The sequence below is a fragment of the Callorhinus ursinus genome, unplaced genomic scaffold (genome assembly GCF_003265705.2).
Source record: "Callorhinus ursinus isolate GAN/ISIS: 27379988/994484 unplaced genomic scaffold, GSC_fseal_2.0 scaffold91, whole genome shotgun sequence".
Taxonomy (NCBI): domain Eukaryota; kingdom Metazoa; phylum Chordata; class Mammalia; order Carnivora; family Otariidae; genus Callorhinus; species Callorhinus ursinus.
In genome coordinates this window covers 1,174,658-1,190,780 of record NW_027397153.1, presented here as the reverse complement: position 1 = coordinate 1,190,780, position 16,123 = coordinate 1,174,658, and the positions used below count along the sequence as shown (strand labels likewise).

General features: G+C 44.1%; 1 protein-coding gene and 1 pseudogene across 2 annotated transcripts in view; both read left to right on the top strand.

The window, feature by feature from the left end:
• Positions 1–1,991: 1,991 nt before the first annotated feature.
• On the top strand, positions 1,992–9,819 carry LOC112817792 (proteolipid protein 2 pseudogene; annotated as a pseudogene).
• A 1,572-nt stretch (positions 9,820–11,391) lies between these two features.
• Positions 11,392–16,123, top strand: part of FMR1NB (FMR1 neighbor) — a 39,148-nt gene continuing 34,416 nt past the window's right edge. For both annotated transcript variants that reach the window (XM_073888510.1, XM_073888509.1), the window contains exon 1: positions 11,392–11,657. In XM_073888510.1, coding sequence (XP_073744611.1) covers positions 11,600–11,657 — 58 coding nt within the window. In that variant the 5' untranslated portion in view covers positions 11,392–11,599. The remainder of the gene's footprint in view (positions 11,658–16,123) is intronic.

Genomic DNA, 16,123 nt, shown 5'->3' with positions numbered 1-16,123 from the left:
AGCAATTTTCAACCAGGCTGATGGGGAGTTCTTCAGCCAAAGCCACCTGTTACAGGGGTTCTCCTCCTCCTAAGAATGGATCTGCCCTCGTACCCCCACTGTTGCTCAATCATTGGCTGGAAGTGGTCTCCAGGAAACATGACCTTGGCACAAACACAGTCCTGGCTGCAGAAGGGTAGCAGGTGGGGCTGTCAGGCGATTATGCTCGCCACAACACATTGAAGTGGCACAGTTGCATGGGCACCACACTACGTTATCATACTTCCCCCTTTCTCCGGACCTGCATTGACCATAGTGAGTAGCTGGAAAATTTTTACTACATAGATCATGGAAATGTGGATGAACACAAATTTATTTATTTATTTATTTATTTATTTATTTATTTATTTATTACTTTTTTAAAGAATTTGTTTATTTGACAGAGAGAGACACAGCGAGAGAGGGAACACAAGCAGGAACACAAGCAGGAGAGGGAGAAGCAGGCTTCCCGCGGAGCAGGGAGCCCGATGCGGGGCTCAATCCCAGGACCCTGGGATCATGACCTGAGCCGAAGGCAGACGCCCAACGACTAAGCCACCCAGGCGCCCCAGAACACAAATGTAAAATGGCGTCTGGAGTCCTTCCCCACCGGGCAGATAGCTCTGACCCTGGGTTTGTCATACCCCTCCTCTGCAAGTTGAGGACACTCCTGTGGTTCTTATGCTCATGCAGTAAGTCACCTTCACACTGTAGCCATCTTCCTTGATGTCAAGAGACTGACTCCCTTTGGTAATGGAATGGTTAGCCCTGGGTGTCTGTGGAGCTTTTCACTCCAGCGTATAAAAGAAGGCCTGGTTCATTCCTGAGGGGAGCTCGTGGACCCTATCTGGTTGCGCATAGACAGATTCAACTCTGGGAAGCACGTAGAGGATCAAGGGGCAAATACCCTCTCTTTTCCTAGTCCAGATATGGACAGACTGTATCCGTCTGGGGCAGTGACCATACTGCCAACTATCACAAAGCTATATATGTCACCCCTAATTTGATTTGGCTACGGGGGATCTTATCGGCACCACACCATCATACAACGCCTCTGATATTGCTTCTACCAGGCAGGGGACTCAGCCATTCTTTGCCTTGATTTTCTACACTCATGTGTCCATAGCCTGCGATGTCCATGCTAAATGGGTATGGAGATTCACCTCGGATCCAACTCAAAGCAGCATTTGTGTTCTTCTCACCCACTTCCAGGGCTACTTTTTCTGTGTAGTAAGACAGCCTCCCTTGCCTCCCCTGCCTCATGCTTGGATACAGGGTTACCCACTTCTTGAGAATAGCCATACAACTCTTCGGTAACCAAAGACCCAATGAGATTCTGGTGCCATTAGCAGGATCTACCTGGGGGCATGAGGGACACAGTTTATCACCATTTTATATAGGTTTTCCTTCCACCCGGAGGTGTTTCTAAGGCTCAGTCAAGGAGATTACCTATCTGGAGTCTCACTACCGAAGATATTCTTGATTCCCTACCTCTGCTTTTGTTGGATACCTGCATAGCTTTGGGTCATTTACTGACTAGGCAGTACACACTGTGGCCAACAGCTTCTGCTGTTTCTGACTGAATACCTCATTGCAAGTGAAGCTATCTAACATCAACTATAGGAGCTAGCCACACGGCTCTCAACCCCCCTCACCTAAGCCCTACAGTTTTCATGATTAACTTTGTATTCTTATTTAGGACCCTTTTCATTTTACAATGTCTTCTTTGCCATTGTCACCACTTCCAGAAACCCCACTGGCAAATGCAGTTAATTTCTGGGCCCCATGGGAAGGCAGGTCTCACTGTGAACATGAGACCACGTGCCTCATCTTACTAACACTTAACAATTAAACCTATTCTTGTGCCCACTGTACAGGACTGGCGTTTTCTTTCGCTCATCTTCCAAAGATAGATTAAAGGGAGCAAGACTAGACGCAGGGAAGCCAGGTTGTTGGAATAACGAGTCAGCGCAATGACATCGAGAATGGAGATGGTAGGATCGCTATGACATTTAGGAGAGAGAATCAGTGGGACTTGGTGATTATTATGTGTGGGGAAAGAGAAAGGAAAGAAACTTAGGGTTATGATTCACATAGTTTGGCTTAATTAATAGTTTTCTTTTAGAGGAACGAAGATTTAGTCATACAACTAATGTTTATTAAGCATACACCATGGGGCGCCTGGGTAGCTCAGTCATTAAGCTCAGGTCATGATCCCAGGGTCTTGGGATCTAGTCCCACATCAGGCCCCAGGCTCAGCGGGGAGTCTGCTTCTCCCTCTCCCACTCCCCCTGCCTGTGTTCCCTCTCTCGCTGTGTCTCTCTCGTCAAATAAATAAATAAAATCTTTAAAAAAAAACCATACACCATGACTTAAGCAGTGTATTTGATGTGGAAACGCAGAAGAAAATGACACTTGGAAACAGAAAAATTAGCATAAGACAATAGATAATTACAGGGACAAAGAGATAATCGTGCCTCTTTGTAGGATGCACTGAGAAGGGCACAACTCACTCGGCAGTGTTCCTGTTAAAAAAATTAATAAGCTTAATCTAATAATGTGGAAACATCAGACAAGTTCAAATCGATGGACATTTTACAAAATAAAAGGCTTGTACTCATCACAATTATTGCAGTCATAAAAGACAAAGAAACACCGAGGAATTGTTGCCAGTCGAAGCATACTAAAAAGACATGACAGTTAAACGCAACATATGGTCCTGCACTGGATCCTGAACCAGAAAATATTGTTGTCTTCTGTTACAGCAGACATTATTGGGAAACTTGGGTATGAATAAGGTCTGTAGATTACATAATAGGACAATGCTAATTTCCCATTTTTGATAACTGTACTGTGATTATATAAGAGAATATTCCTGATTTTAGGAAATACATGAAGTTTTTAGGAGCAAAGGGCTAAGATATGAGCTAGAAGAAGTTTCGAGCAGTAGCATAGTGGCTAAGCACGCTTAGGCTCTGGGGTTACACTGCGGGAGTTCTAATCCCCCCACAGTTATTTACTACCTATGAGGCTTTGGGCAAGTTATTTAAACATTCTCCAGTTTAAGTTTCCTCACTGGTAAAATGGGTGATGGTAATAATAGCACCTAACTCATCGAGATGGTGTGAGAGTGACATTGCCATGTGTCAAGGGCTTAGACGCGTGTCTGGCATGTTTTTGTAATTGGGGCTGGCTGGATTTCAGCTTTTCTGCCTCTGCCCTGGAAATACAGAGAGAAATGGGACATGGCTCCCTTGTTCAAGGAGCCACAGTCTAGTGGAAAAAATAAGAAGGTTAACAGATAATAACAAAACCATGTGATGAGTGTTCTGCTAGGGATTTGAGCCGAGTGCCGCTGAGCCTGAGGCAATGAGTTCTGCAGGAGGAAGTCAGGAGAAGTTTCATAGAGGGCTTCTGGTTGGAAATGGATCAGTAGGGGTGAACAGGAGTTTGCCAAGAATGCACTTTTCCCACTTTGGTCCGGCCCAGGGCATCATGGGTGCAAAAGCACAGAGTTCTGGAAAGGGCATTAAGTACGAGAGTACAGCGTCGGCAATGAGCAGCGGTTGTTGGGAGAGCCAGGATTGCCCGCCAGTCAACTGACGCAGGTTCAGATCCCGGCTTAAATATCACCTACAGCCTCAAACAAATCACACAATCTCCCTGAACCTCAGTTTCCCCCAAATATGGAGATATTGACACTTCCCTCAGGCCTGTTAGGAGGATTAATATAATGTGCTTAGCACAGCGCCCAGTGCATGGCTCATCCCCCATAAAGGACTGCTGTTTGTATTAATGCTAGTGTTAGGCATTTCTAGGATTCACCATGTTTCCTGATTCTTCTTTCCTTCCAGGCACATGCCTCCCTTGAGGGAAGCTTGGCCCTGTAACTTCCTCTGGCTGATGAGGTGAAAGCAGAAAGGATGCATGTCCTTTCTGGGCCGACGCATCGACGAGCCAGGACGCTGTGATTGTCCACACTCTCTTCCCCTGACACGGCAACTTGGAAGCTCAAGTTGAGATGGTGGCATCCTAAGACAGTGGCACCTCTGTCAGTCCAGGTAACGGGGACAACAATGAGCAGAGTGTCCCTGCCCACCTGTGTCAGGCATGTAGCATGAGCAAGTGATAAACCTTTGTTGTTTTAAGGTACTAAGACTTTGGCATTTTATTATCTTTAGCCACCCTTATAAGCCCTGAAGAATCAGAGACTCTTCTAGACCCTTCAGTGTCCCATGCCAATTCCAGCTAGGGGAAAATAGGCATTCTTCACTCTCCCACCTTCTTGATGGGGTGATAACAAATGGATGGAAGACTTAGAAGCATGTGTTTCACAGAGGAATTCAAACTCAGCGTAAACAAAGAAAAGTCATCCTGTCTTGCAAAAAATTCCAACAGTGAGTGGAGGACAGGGGTAAGGCTAGATATATAAAGATAAAAGCGTTGCTGACATGGAGTGGCCACCGAAGAAATGAAAATAAGTATATCACTCAGGAAAAAAAAAAAACAACACAAATAGGAAGCCGTGGCTAAATCTCAGGGAATACCTACACATTTAGCCAATGGGCTAGGGATTAGAAGGATGTGAGATTTGTGCTCTGTCCTAGCAATTGCCATTAAAATATATTTATCCAGTGGCTACTATGTGCCACTCACTGTGTAGGCACTAAAAATACATCAATAAATAAGATAAGCAAGATCTCTTCTCCCATAGAGCTTACAGCACTGTAGGGACACATAGCTTACCTCAGCAAAGGAGGAAAGTTAACAGTTTCAAATGCTGCAAAATGTCTGAGGAGGATAAATACTTCAGTGGCCTTCTGATTTGAAAATTGGAAGGTGAAGGAGGCATGTGGTCAGTTTCATTGCAAGGAAAATGGCCGAAAGTTGTGATGGAAAGGAAGTCAGAGAAGTAGAGAATAGAATTTTCTGGAATGTAGTAGGTAGGCCCTTGAGATGCAGAAAATGAAACAGATGGTATAATCAGCAAACATGAGCTCCAAAACAGAGGAGATTGACCACAAGCATTGAAACCATGATCTGGGGTAGCAAAGGGATCTAAGGCGATTACTGACCGCTCCTCTTCACCTGGAAGAGGAAGGTGGAGCAGCATCCATCACAGAGGCTTTTCAGGACAGTGATGAACCCAGGAAGCGTTAATCAGTAGGAAGCTAAACTTCAGCTCATTCAAGGGGAAGGAAAGCAGGGAAAAGGAAAAGTGTAAGGATTTAGAATAGTTTCTCTACTTTAGGATGGAGATGTAGGGACGCCTGGGTGGCTCAGTCGGTTAAGCGTCTGCCTTCAGCTCAGTTCATGATCCCAGGGTCCTGGGATGGAGCCCCACGTCGGGCTCCCTGCTCAGTGGGGAGCCTGCTTCTCCCTCTCCCACTCCCCCTGCTTGTGCTCTCTCTCTGTCTCTCTCTCTCTCTCTCTCTGACAAATAAATAAATAAATAATAAATAAATAAAATATTTTTTAAAAAAGGGTGGATATGTAGGATTCTCTATGACAGGAGGCATAGGGGAAGGAGCTGGTAGAGTGAGTCAGAAGTAGAATGTGCCTGGGTGGTAGTAGCCCTGATCTTGGGTGTGAGGCTATTGAACGTGATAGTGGCTTGCTCAACATCCAACCTTTGGGGGTTTGCCTTCTATACTACAGAAACTAGAAAGCTAAAAAAAACTATGTTTCCCAGATTACCTTGCAGACAGTGTTTGGGATGTAATTTCGGTATGACCAATTAGACAAAATTATACTTTGCTTGAATTCCAAACTGAGCCAAATGGGGAGCGAAGTGTCACGTGCAGGGCACTCATTTTGCTGGTGAGGGTCTGGAGTCAAGAGTTCTGGCAGCAAGTTCCCAATCCCCTGATCCCTGCTAAAGTTGCCTTTTCCTAGAACCACCAGTTCTAGAAAAGACTTCCTGAGCCCCAGTCTCTCAACTAGAGCAAAGGTAGCAGCAGTTCCTTTCACTGGATGGCAAGCATATCTCACACCAGATACACTGGAGTGGATTTTTTTTTTAAGATTTTATTTATTTATTCATGAGAGACAGAGAGAGAGAAAGAGAGAGAGGCAGAGGGAGAAGCGGGACTCGATCCCAGGACCCCAGGATCATGACCTGAGCCGAAGGCAGTTGCTTAACTGACTGAGTCACCCAGGCGCTCCTCTTGTTTTTGTTTATTCTCAAAAATGAACAGATATCTCTAAAACTGGAAGTTCTCCAACTTAACTTCTATGTAAATACAATGCTTTTCATAAAGATTTTATTTATTTGACAGAGAGAGAGAGAGAGAGAGAGAGATCACAAGCAGGGGGAGTGGCAGGCAGAGGGCGAAGCAGGCTCCCCACTGAGCAGGGAGCCCGATGAGGGGCTGGATCCCAGGACCCTGGGATCTTGACCTGAGCTGAAGGCAGACGCCTAACAACTGAGCCACCCAGGCGTCCCTAAATACAGTGTTGATTAAAGGATATGTAATTCAAATGTGCTGAATTGAAGCTTACACATCTATTATTACAAGTCAACAGTAGTCACAGCAATTTGTTTAGAACATAGTCCAATAAATGATTTTTTTTCTCCAGAAAATAAGCGAGGCGGAGAACGCAAATACTTTGTGGTATCACCTATATGTGGAATCTTAACTTTTTAAAGAAGTCAAACTAATAGAAATAGAAACAGAGATTAGAAAAGGGATTGCCAGGAGCTGGGAGGTGGGGGAAATAGGGAGAGTTTAGTAAAAAGGGTATAAACTTTCAGCTATAAGTCTGAGGATCTAATGTGACACATGGCAACCATAGTTGATATGGTCGAGTCAATGATATATCACTGAAATTTGCTAAGAGAGTAGAACTTAAAAAAAACTTAAACTTAAAAGAACTTAAATCTTATCAAAAAAAAAAAAGAAAAGAGAACAAAAGATAGAGCTAAATATGCGAGGTAATGGATGTCTTAATTAACTAGAGGGAACCCTTTCACAGTGTATATATGTATCAAATCACTATGTGTACAGTGTAAATATCTTACTTTTTTTTTTTAGCAATTATACCTTAATAAAGTTGAAGAAAAAAAAAGAGGTTGCCCTACTAGAACAATGAAATCACCTCTTGAAAACCTAGTATGACACCATGTAGGAGAAAGCACCCCGTGAGTTTGAGGTGCTGTCTTGCAGGGTGTGTCATGCACTCCGAACTAGGGCCAATCAACATACAGCGTGGTTTCTTCCATAACCAGACACACGAGGCTGAGAACTAATGGGTGGTGATGAGAAATACCTAATGACCCACTTGCAAAAATTTTGCACTTTGCTTCTCATTCCCACAACTCTGGTTTCTGCTATTTTGGAAGCTTATTGTCTAAGAGAGGACTATTTCTTTCAGAGAACACAACAATGGTCCCACTGAACTAGAAGCTGGTACTGCCACTTCATGCCGCTAGGCAAACTAGCAAAAAAAAGAGAATTACTATGTTGGCTAGGGTAATTGATCCCGATCACCATTAAGTACCATATACTAATAGTATACTACATTATAGGATTGAACTACACTGTGTTTCCATTTCCCTACTGAGACATCCTTTACATTGTTTTCACTAAAACAATGAACGTCATTGTACATGTCTCCTTTTACACATGGATGAGAGGATAGATCCCGAAAAGTGGAATTTCTGCATCACAGACTATGTGGATATTTAACTTTACAAAGTGTTGTCAAATTGCACTCCAACGTGGTTGTACCCACTTACATCTCCACCAGCAATGACTGAATTTCTATTTCTGCATATTCTTATGAATATTTATTAATTTTTGCCAATCTGATGAGCATAAAATGATATGTCATTGTTGATTAATTTGCATTCCCTGATTACCTGATGTTGAGCATCTTTTCGTGTCTGTCTATAGCAATATTTAAAAAAAATAGTGTCAATTCTGAATTTTCCACAAGAACAGTAGTCACATTCTGAGCAGTGGTATGTACCACCTCATGAAGCAGTTCTTGTATTCATGCCCATACAACAGATTTTCCTCCCTAATTAGGTCTGGGTTGACTAGTATCAAATTTAGCTCCCTCGAGAATATAGAATGAAAGAGGAAAGCCAGTGCAGAATTTTAAATCGCCATCTGATAATCTTCAAAATGGACGCTTCACGTGGCTTTTTGTGTCCCCAATCTTGAATTACTGTTATGTAATCCAAGGATTGCTCAGGCATAGTCTTAGGGATTTTGTCCCTCTGAGTTCCAGTTAGTAATTTGGGTTTCTAATGGCATAATGTGGCTTGCTTAGGAGTACTACATTGTTTCAGAACTGCCATGCCTTGCCTGTTTACAGCAACCCCAAATGCTACCGTCCAGGACAAGTCACAGCAAGCCAGAGCTGGAAGGAATCTTCATAATCAGGCTGCCTGTAGCCCATAATTTGCAGAAGGGGAAACTAAGTCTCAGAGAGCATAACCTGTGAAGTGATCAAGAGCTGAGTGCCTGACCCATATGCTCTAGCTTAATCCCCTGAGCCCTCAGGGTGGTTGGGTGGTGCTTGGTCACATGATCATTTTCCACATGTGCTATGACATGAACAAAGGTGCTGTTGGGAGGCAATTGTTCATGGGTGTCTCAAGTTTCTGCATGTCTCAGGGGAGCTTTCGTCTTCTGTCTCTGACCCAGTTGTCTTGCATCTTCTGCCAGCATCTACGAAACTGCAGCAGCCTACCTTGTTACTTGCAAGTAGGGTAAAATCTCAGGTACTTGAGTTTCTCAGAGTTGCCAGCAGTAGTTTCAGAAGCTGTTAATAGTGTTTTGTGGGGCAGGTGTCCTCTGGTTAAATTAGTTTGGGAAAAGCCGAGGCAAAAAAAAAAAAAAAATATATATATATATATATATATGTATATATATAAAATACAAAGAAAGAGAGACGGCGGACAAGACGGCAGGGTGGGCAGCGTCCCGGAATCCACGAGCAAGTGAGTAGATACTCCGCACCCCTAGGGACTCCGGCCCACCCCACGGCGGATTCTGAGCGCCTCTTGGCCCTCGGCTGCTGGGCCGCCTGCACCAACTTTTCGCGCACCCGAAAAGGAATTCTCCTGTTTGCTGAGATTATATTGTGCCTGGTGATTCTGATCTGCTTCAGTGCCTCCACACCAGGATACGCCTCCCTGTCGGTGGTCGAGATGATCCCTGCTGCTATCTTCTTTGTCACACCAACATACAGATCATCAACTGGCCTCGGAGTGATTTCTTCCGTACCCTCATGGTGGCCATCCTCTACCTGATCACCTCCACTGTTGTCCTTGTTGAGGGAGGAAACCACTCCAAAATCATCGCAGGGTTACTGGGCCTACTTGCTACAAGCCTCTTTGCCTATAATGCCTACATCACCTTCCCCTTGAGGCAGCAAAGACATACAGCAACCCCTATTGACCCTGCAGATCGCCCGGGTGTAGGTGAACTCCCTTCATTTCTCTCCAAAGCCTGCAAATAACACTTCCTTCGGAATAACTCCTCCCTGCTCTTACAACACTCCCAGCCAACTCCCAGCCTCTTATTGAAGTACAAGTGCCTTTTAATTGGGAGGATCTGTCTTCCCACCTGTCAGTCCCTCCTGGGTGTGGCCATCTTTATGGGTGTGCCTCTGTCCCCCTTCCTTCTGCAGTACCCAAAAGGAGACACCTGTTGTGCCTGGACTATGTACCCACTTAAGCCACAAAATGAGAGGAGGAGGGAACCTCAGATTTCAGATTCTAGGCCCCAGGTTGTGACCCACACCAAGTAAACTCCTCAGTGTGGGGGAGGAGATAAATAAACAGATGGTTAGAACATAAAAAAAAATACAAAGAAAGAAAAGCAGATTCTTTTCTTGTCAGATCCTTCAAGAAACTAAAGAGCATTATGAATTGCTCCTGCATCGGGGCGCCTGGGTGGCTCAGTCGTTAAGCATCTGCCTTCGGCTCAGGTCATGATCCCAGGGTCCTGGGATCGAGTCCCACATCGGGCTCCCTGCTCGGTGGGAAGCCTGCTTCTCCCTCTGACCCTCTCCCCTGCTTGTGTTCCTGCTCTGCTGTCTCTCTCTCTCTCTCTCTCTCTCTCTCTCTGTCAAATAAATAAATAAAATCTTAAAAAAAAAAAAAAGAGTGAGGTGAATTGCTCCTGCATGTGGGGGTAGGGTCCTGTGGGCTAAGTGTCAAGAATAGAAACCTTCCTTCCTCCTTCTCCCAATGGAATGCCTATTAACATTGGAAAGAACAATAAGAACAATAGAATAAAATCAGGAGAAAACCATTTGGAAAGCCAGAGTAAAATATTGTAAGAATAAGGATGGAAATGCAGTTGAGGGGGCAGTTTTCACATCCTTTGAAAACTGGAATGAGGTAGGCTACAGGTAAGCCCGCATCAACTACATGGTCCTTTTGCAGATGTGTCCAAACCATGCAAGCTACTGAGATTTTGCCCAAGGGTCAGATTTTAGAGTCAAAAGGGGGCTTAGAGACGATGCTAACTCTCTATTTACACATTGCAGCACTGGGGCCCAGTAGGAAGGCACTTAGGGCTGCCCGATTCGTTGGTGGCAAATGATGGGAGTAAAATCTGAGTGCTCTGAGACACTCTTTAGTGTTCCTCACACATTCTTCGTCTTCACGTGGTCCTGTTTCATTTATTTGTAGCTAAACCTTAAAATCTCTGAAGGCAAATATAATTTCATTCCACTTAAAAGCTCCTACTACAGGGTAACAACCTACTGAATTATCTACCGTATTCACTAGTCGCTATGCACATCCAGTGCTGCTCAATCCAGCTTTCTGCCCTGATGGAAACGCTCGGTACTGGCCCTGTGCAATACGGTCACTACGAGCGATGTCTGCCTGCTGAGCACTTGATACAGGGCTACAGTGACCGAGGAACCGGTTCCTTAATTCCTAATTGTAATTAATTAGAATTTACATTTAAACAGCCACATTTAGCTAGTGGCTACTGCAGGGACTAACGGTAGTGACCGTAGAGTACGGTGCGCGTCACAGGGCTGAATCTGAGGAAGGATGAGTAGCCGAGGCTGGAGTCTGAATTCCCACGAGCTATTTGGTGGATCTGTGACAAGCAGTCACGCCACAGGTGCAGGCCTCAGGCCGCACTCATTCATGCAAGGGCGTTTCGCAAGCAGTAGAAGTGCCAGGCCTTGACTGGGGCAGGGGGCACGAGACACCCTGACAGCCGTTAGGAAGGGGCGGGGCCTGGGCATGAGGGCTGGCACGTGCGGCTGAGGGGGGGGCCACGTCAGCGTCACCGCCCCGGGGGCTTGTGGGCCACGGGTCGGCGGCACTGGGGCGTCACTACAGCGAGGCGGCGACCCAGAGCCCTACCTTCTGAGAGGAGGTTGATGCGGGGGAGGACTCCGTCGAAGTCCAGGATCCTGCGTGGGGTCCGCTCCAGGCTCCTAGATTGTGAGGAGGGGTACAGTGCGGATAACCCGGCGATCGGGTCGCGCCCAGGGGGCAGCCTCCCTGGGCGCCGGGCTGTCATGGAGGCCAACGCCTCAGCCCGGCTGGCAGGCATCTCTGCACGGCCTCAGGGCTGAAACGCGCCATTCTCTGGTGAAGATGTGGGTCCACAGGCACTTCAGGCTGCTCTTGCTCACCATCTGGATCTTGAACACCGGTGAGTGGCCGTGGCCGGCCTCTGCCGAGCCATGAGGTCGCGTGCCAGCCCGCCGCTGCGCGCTTCCCCTGGCGTCTCACTTCTGCCCGCCTCATCGCCCCTCACGCGCCCCTCGGAGCCCCTCGGAGAGCCCCTGCCTCCCCGGCCCCTTCATCACCAGCTGCCCTCCCCGACTTCCCGTACACAAAATTCCAACCTCCCTCACCCGCCCTGCCTTTTTTCGAAAAATGGAGGTGAATTTCGCCTCATGCAAAATGGACTGCTTTATAGTGAGCAAGGCGGTGGCACTTAGTATATTTCAACGTTGCAAAGCCACCACCTCTACCTAGTTCCAAAATGTTTTCATCACCCCAAGTTAAAACCCACACTCATTCGTAAAACAGTTACTCCTCATCTCCCAGCCCCCGACAATCACCAACCTGCTTTTTGTCCCTGTGGATTTACCTTTGGTGGACATTTCATATAGAGGCAACATAGAGTATCTGTGTTTTTGTAGCCGGCTTATTTTACTTAGCATGACGTTTTTGAGATTTATGCCTATTGTCGCACGCATCAGTACTTCATTTCATCTTAAGGGCTGAATAATATTCCCTTGCATGAATATGCTGCATTTTTTTAATCCATTTATCATTTGATGGGCATTTGGGTTATTTCCAGTTGTTAGCTATTATGAATAATATTGCTGTGAATATTCATGTACAAGTTTTTGTGTCCACATGATTTCAGTTCTCTTGGGCATATACCTCGGAGTAGAATTGCTGGGTCATATGGGAATTCCATGTTGAATTTTTTGAGGAAGTCCCAAACTATTTTACAAAGTGATCGAATCATTTTACATTCCCACTAACAGTGTGCGAGGGTCCCCCAATTTCACCAACATTTGTTACCTACACCCCCTTTTTGATTATCATCATCCTAGTGGGTATAAGTGGTATCTTATTGTGGATTTCATTAGTATTTCTGTAAAGACTAATGATATTGAGCATCTTTTCATGTGCTTTTGGACATTTGTATATCTTTAGAGAAATGTCTGTTCAAGTTCTTTGACCATTTTTAACTGGATTGTTTGTGGTTTTGTTATTGAGTTGTAAGAGTTCTTTATATATCCTGGATATGTGATTTGTACATATTTTCTCCCATTCTGTAGGTTGTCTTTTTACTTTCTTGATAATGGTTTTTTTTTTTGAGGCACAGAAGTTTTTAATTTTGAGGAAGTCCAATTTATCTGGTTTTTTAATTTTTTTATTTTGTCACTTGCGCTTTTGATGTCATATCTAAGAATCCATTGCCAAATCTAAAGTCAGAGAGATTTATTTCTATGACTTCTCTAAAGTATTTTATGGTTTTAGCCCTTCTGTTTAGGTTGTTGATGCATTTTGAATTAATTTTTGTATATGGTGTGTGTTAGGGATCCAACTTCATTCTTTCTACATGTGGATATCCAGTTGTCTCAGCACCATTTGTCGAAGAGACTATTCATTCCCCATTGAATGGCCTTGCCACCCTTGTTGAAAAGTAGTCGACCATAGATTTATGGGTTTTTTTCTGGACTCCTAAGTTCTATTCTGCTGGTCTGTGTATCTATGCCCCTATGCCACTACCATCTCTCTTTTGATTACTGTAGTTTTGTGGAAAGTTGAGAAATTGGAACGTTTGAGTTCTCCAGTTCTGTTCTTTATTCATAACATTTTGAGCATTCAAGGCCCCCTTGTAATTCCATATAAATTTGAGAATCAGCTTTTCCATTTATGCAAAAAAGCCAATGCAGTTTTGATAGGGATTGCAATGAATCTGTAGATCACTTTGGCCCGTCTTGCCATCTTAACAATATTAAGTCTTTCAATCCATGAATATGAGATGTCTTTCCATTTATTTATGTCTCCTTTAATTTATTTCAGCAATGTGTTGTAGTTTTCAGGATACAAACCTTTAACCTCCTTGGTTAAATTTTATTCCTGGCATTTTGTTCTTTTGAATGCTATTGTAAATGGAAATGTTTTCTTAATTTCCTTTCTGGATTCTTCATTGCTGGTGTATAGAAGCACATTTGATTTTTGCATGTTAATATTGCAAATTCAGCAAAGTTGCAGGGTACAAGATCAACATGCAAAAATCAAAGTACTAGTCTCCATCTCCCCCTCTCTTAAAGCTCTTCTACCTCTAACCTCATCTTACTAATCCCCCTTTACCTCACCTCTCAAATCCCTTTCTCCATCACCTCCCTTCACAGAGACCTTTCCTTGCTCACTTCTCTACACCAAGGCCTTCCCTTCTTTTATGGTTGCCTTCCCTGACTCCTCTACTCCCACAACTGACTTCCCTCATTCACCTCCTCCCTCAAAGGCCTCCTTCCCTCAAGCCCTCTCACAAAGTAGGAATTTCCCTCTCCTCACATAATACTAAACTTTCACCTCTTTTCTTAAAGATGTGCTCTTCTTTACTTATACTCATAAAGGCCTTCTCTCTGTCACCTCACTTCACAGATGCATTCCCTCCCTCACCACTCAAAAGTTCTTCTTAACTTTCAGTCAAGGTCTTTTCATTCTTCACCTCCCCACAATGACTTTCCTTTGCTCACCTTACAGGCCTCCTCTCCCCTCACTCAAAAGCCTTTCTTCTTTATCTCACAAAGCCCTTTATTCCCCTCACTGGAGGTCTTCCCTCCACCTCCCTTTGAAAATGCCTTCATTCACTAACTTCACACTGTCCTCTCTCTAACTTACTTTCACAAAGCCCTTCCTTCCCTCGGTCCAAACCCTTCTCTTACCCCCTTATTTACCCTCCTCCAGGCCTTCTTCACTCACCCTCCTTTTAGAGGCCTCTTTCAGCCCTCCGAAGGCCCTCCTTCTCTCCATTCACAGGTTTCTCCCCCTTCACCACTCAAAGGTATTCTCTCTCCTTCTGCCCTAGAGTCTTCTTTTCCTCCTACTCAATGGTCTTGCTGCCTCACTTTCCTCCCTCAAAGCCTTTCCCACCTCCTTCTCCAAATAATTCCTGTCCCTCACTCAGATCCTTTTCCTTTTCCCACAGCCTTCTCTCCTTAGCTTCAATTTGACCTTCTCAAAAGCACCTTCTCTACCTTACCCCCTTGGCCTGCCCTCCCTCCCAACTCCCTCTCAGTGGTATTCTGTCTCCTCATCTGCACAAAGGCCTTGGCTTTCCCACAGTCTTTCTCCTTCCCTCAAGCTCCAGCCTCAAGCCCAAAGCCCTTCCACCATCTCCACCTCTGATCTCAATGACTTCTCTTTTCTTGCCTGCTCCAGGGCCTCCTAAAGCCCTTCCACCATCCCCACCTCTAATCTCAGTGACTTCTCTTTCCCTGCCTGCTCCAGGGCCTTCCATCCCCCCAACCAAGGTCCTCCCACAGTCAAAGAAGGAGGCAAAAATTGGGCAGAGGCATTGTAAGTAAATGGAACAGAGACCTCTATACACTATGTCATAACTTTGTGGGTTTGTAACTTTTGGTGAGGGATGAAATTCAAAGTTAAATAAAGTATATGCTTATGCATTCTTTTATCAGCTCTTTTACATAAGTTGGGAAAATACAATTTTTGCTCTTTCACAAATATCTTACTTTTTAAATGATTGCTTGCAAATCATATTACTTCACATTATTCATATTTATTTTTCCTTCTATTCATTTAAAATACCAAAGTATTTCTGAATTACTTTTACTGTATTTGTAAATGTTAGTTACAAATACATTTGAGAGCCTTACAAACTGAGAGCTTTTTCATTGTCTGAAAAAGTAAGTTAAAAAAAAAACTATAAATTGTACATCATTTTTTCTTAGTCCATGATTTCTTCATTTTCTATTTCTATTTTGAGTAGAACTCTCACAAAAAAAGAATACTGTTATTCAGTGTGATTTCTTTATTTTCATGGGGACTTTTTCCAATATAGGTTTAACATGTTTTCTCCTAAAATAATCCATGATTCATTCTTTATATTGTCAGATTTCCCAGATTCCCAGGAGGGATATGTGACTGGATGGATTAAGTATCATTTTGCATTTTAAATGATTTAACTTAATTAATTTAACTAAATGCAGTGTGTTATGGGTTGAATTGTGTCCCTTCCAGAAAAAAAAGTTGGAATTTTAAATCAAAGTACCTCAGAATGTGACCTTATTGGGAGGAAAGGTCTTTATAGAGGTAATCGAGTTAAAATGAAGTGAACACTAATCCAGTATTACTGGTGTCCTTATAAAAAGGGGAAATTTGGATACAGAGTTAGACATTCGTAGAGGAAAGACCAAATGAATAAACACAGCGAGAAGACAGCTGTCTACAAGCCAAGGAGAGAAGTTTTTCTCCCAGCCCTCAGAAGGAACCAATCCTATTGACATCCTGATTTTGGACTTCTAGCCTCCAGAACTGTTAGACAATAAGTTTCTGTTGTTTAAGTCAGCCAGTTTATGGTGCTTTGTTTCAACAACCCTAGCAAACTAATACACACTGAAAAGT